Source organism: Verticillium alfalfae, genomic scaffold (assembly GCF_000150825.1).
Source record: "Verticillium alfalfae VaMs.102 supercont1.1 genomic scaffold, whole genome shotgun sequence".
NCBI lineage: Eukaryota > Fungi > Ascomycota > Sordariomycetes > Glomerellales > Plectosphaerellaceae > Verticillium > Verticillium alfalfae.
Window position 1 is genome coordinate 4,006,407 of NW_003315038.1, and position 1,239 is coordinate 4,007,645.

Here is a 1,239-nt window from a genome sequence, read left to right on the forward strand (position 1 = left end):
GACAAAGTAATTGAGGATATACGCGGACGTACTGTTGTAGAAACATTTTCCGAGTGACCACATGGATGCCTTTCAAATCAATCGTTCAACGTAGAAACAACCCTGGCATCAATCCATTCTTAATGTCAACGCATGCATCGATGTTCCCTTCATACCGCTGCATAGATTGATTGATTGATTCAGCCAGTCCACGCGAAACGAACACAGGTGCGTTTCGGGGGGTCCCTCCGACTCCTTCCTCACAAGCTTCCAGTAGTTCTGGAACTCTATGATTGGATTCCTGATGATGCTAATTAGCCCCGCGAGCAACCATCCTCACTGGCTGCCCGCTCGAACATGCTGGGTGAAACTCGCCAGATTGGCTTGAGGACGCCGTGAAGAGGATTTCGCATGCGCAGAACAGTCCAGTCAATGCGCGGAAGGTTGAAGAATTCCCGAACGTAGTATTCGGAGACCTCCTTTTCGATGTTCACGAGATCATCCTTCCGATAGAACTTGATCCCCTTGTCATACAAGTCTGCGGCGCGGTGGCTGTTTCTTATCCATTGCGACGACGGGTGATCGAAGGAAAGCCAGGTTCCAGGCTCTCCAGGATTTGGCGTTGTGATTTTCAAAGCCATTGCAAATCCAGTGAGACTTGAGATGCTCATGTAAGTGTTCGCTTGCGTGAACTCCGCAAAGGAGTCGAATGAGCCCAGGCATCGGAGGGGGACGGACGATGCCAGCAGCGAATATGGTCTCACTGCCGTTTGGGCAGCTGTGCAGCAACAGGCCTTCGACACCCAATCAATGCTGAGTAGCAGCCTTCTGTTGGTGATATCGACTGCACCAGAAGTGAGCCAATCGATTTTGTCCTACACTGGGCTCTAGCTAGCGAGAGAGCAGGTCAGGAAAGTCGTCTCGGAGCTGTACTCCTACCGCACTGCAATTGAAAGCAATAGGTTCACACGAGTGTGTTGAGCTAGTTTGCGGATTCGATCCATTCCAAGAATGTCTGGTTTGTGCCAGCCTATTCCGGCTTGTTTCGGCAGCAAGTTCAAGAATAGGTCGCCACTTTGGCCAGACTTTGTGCGAAGCTCGTGGGTGTTGGTGACGCGATTAATTCTTGAGAGAAATCTCTTCTAGCACATCAGGCTCAGGGCGGAACTTTGACGATATCAGTGCACTTGCGATCTGAACATGACTGATGCGGCGGATGACGGTCTTTGATACATGTCGTCTCGACTCAGGCGCTCTTCA

General features: G+C 50.7%; 1 protein-coding gene across 1 annotated transcript in view; it reads left to right on the forward strand.

Moving 5' to 3' along the window:
- The window catches only part of VDBG_01220 (diaminopropionate ammonia-lyase), a gene marked incomplete at both ends in the record, with an annotated part of 2,661 nt that extends 2,283 nt beyond the window's left edge, over window positions 1–378 (forward strand). Inside the window, one exon of the mRNA XM_003009491.1 lies at window positions 298–378. Within this exon, the coding sequence (XP_003009537.1) occupies window positions 298–378 (81 nt within the window). The remainder of the gene's footprint in view (window positions 1–297) is intronic.
- Window positions 379–1,239: the final 861 nt, after the last annotated feature.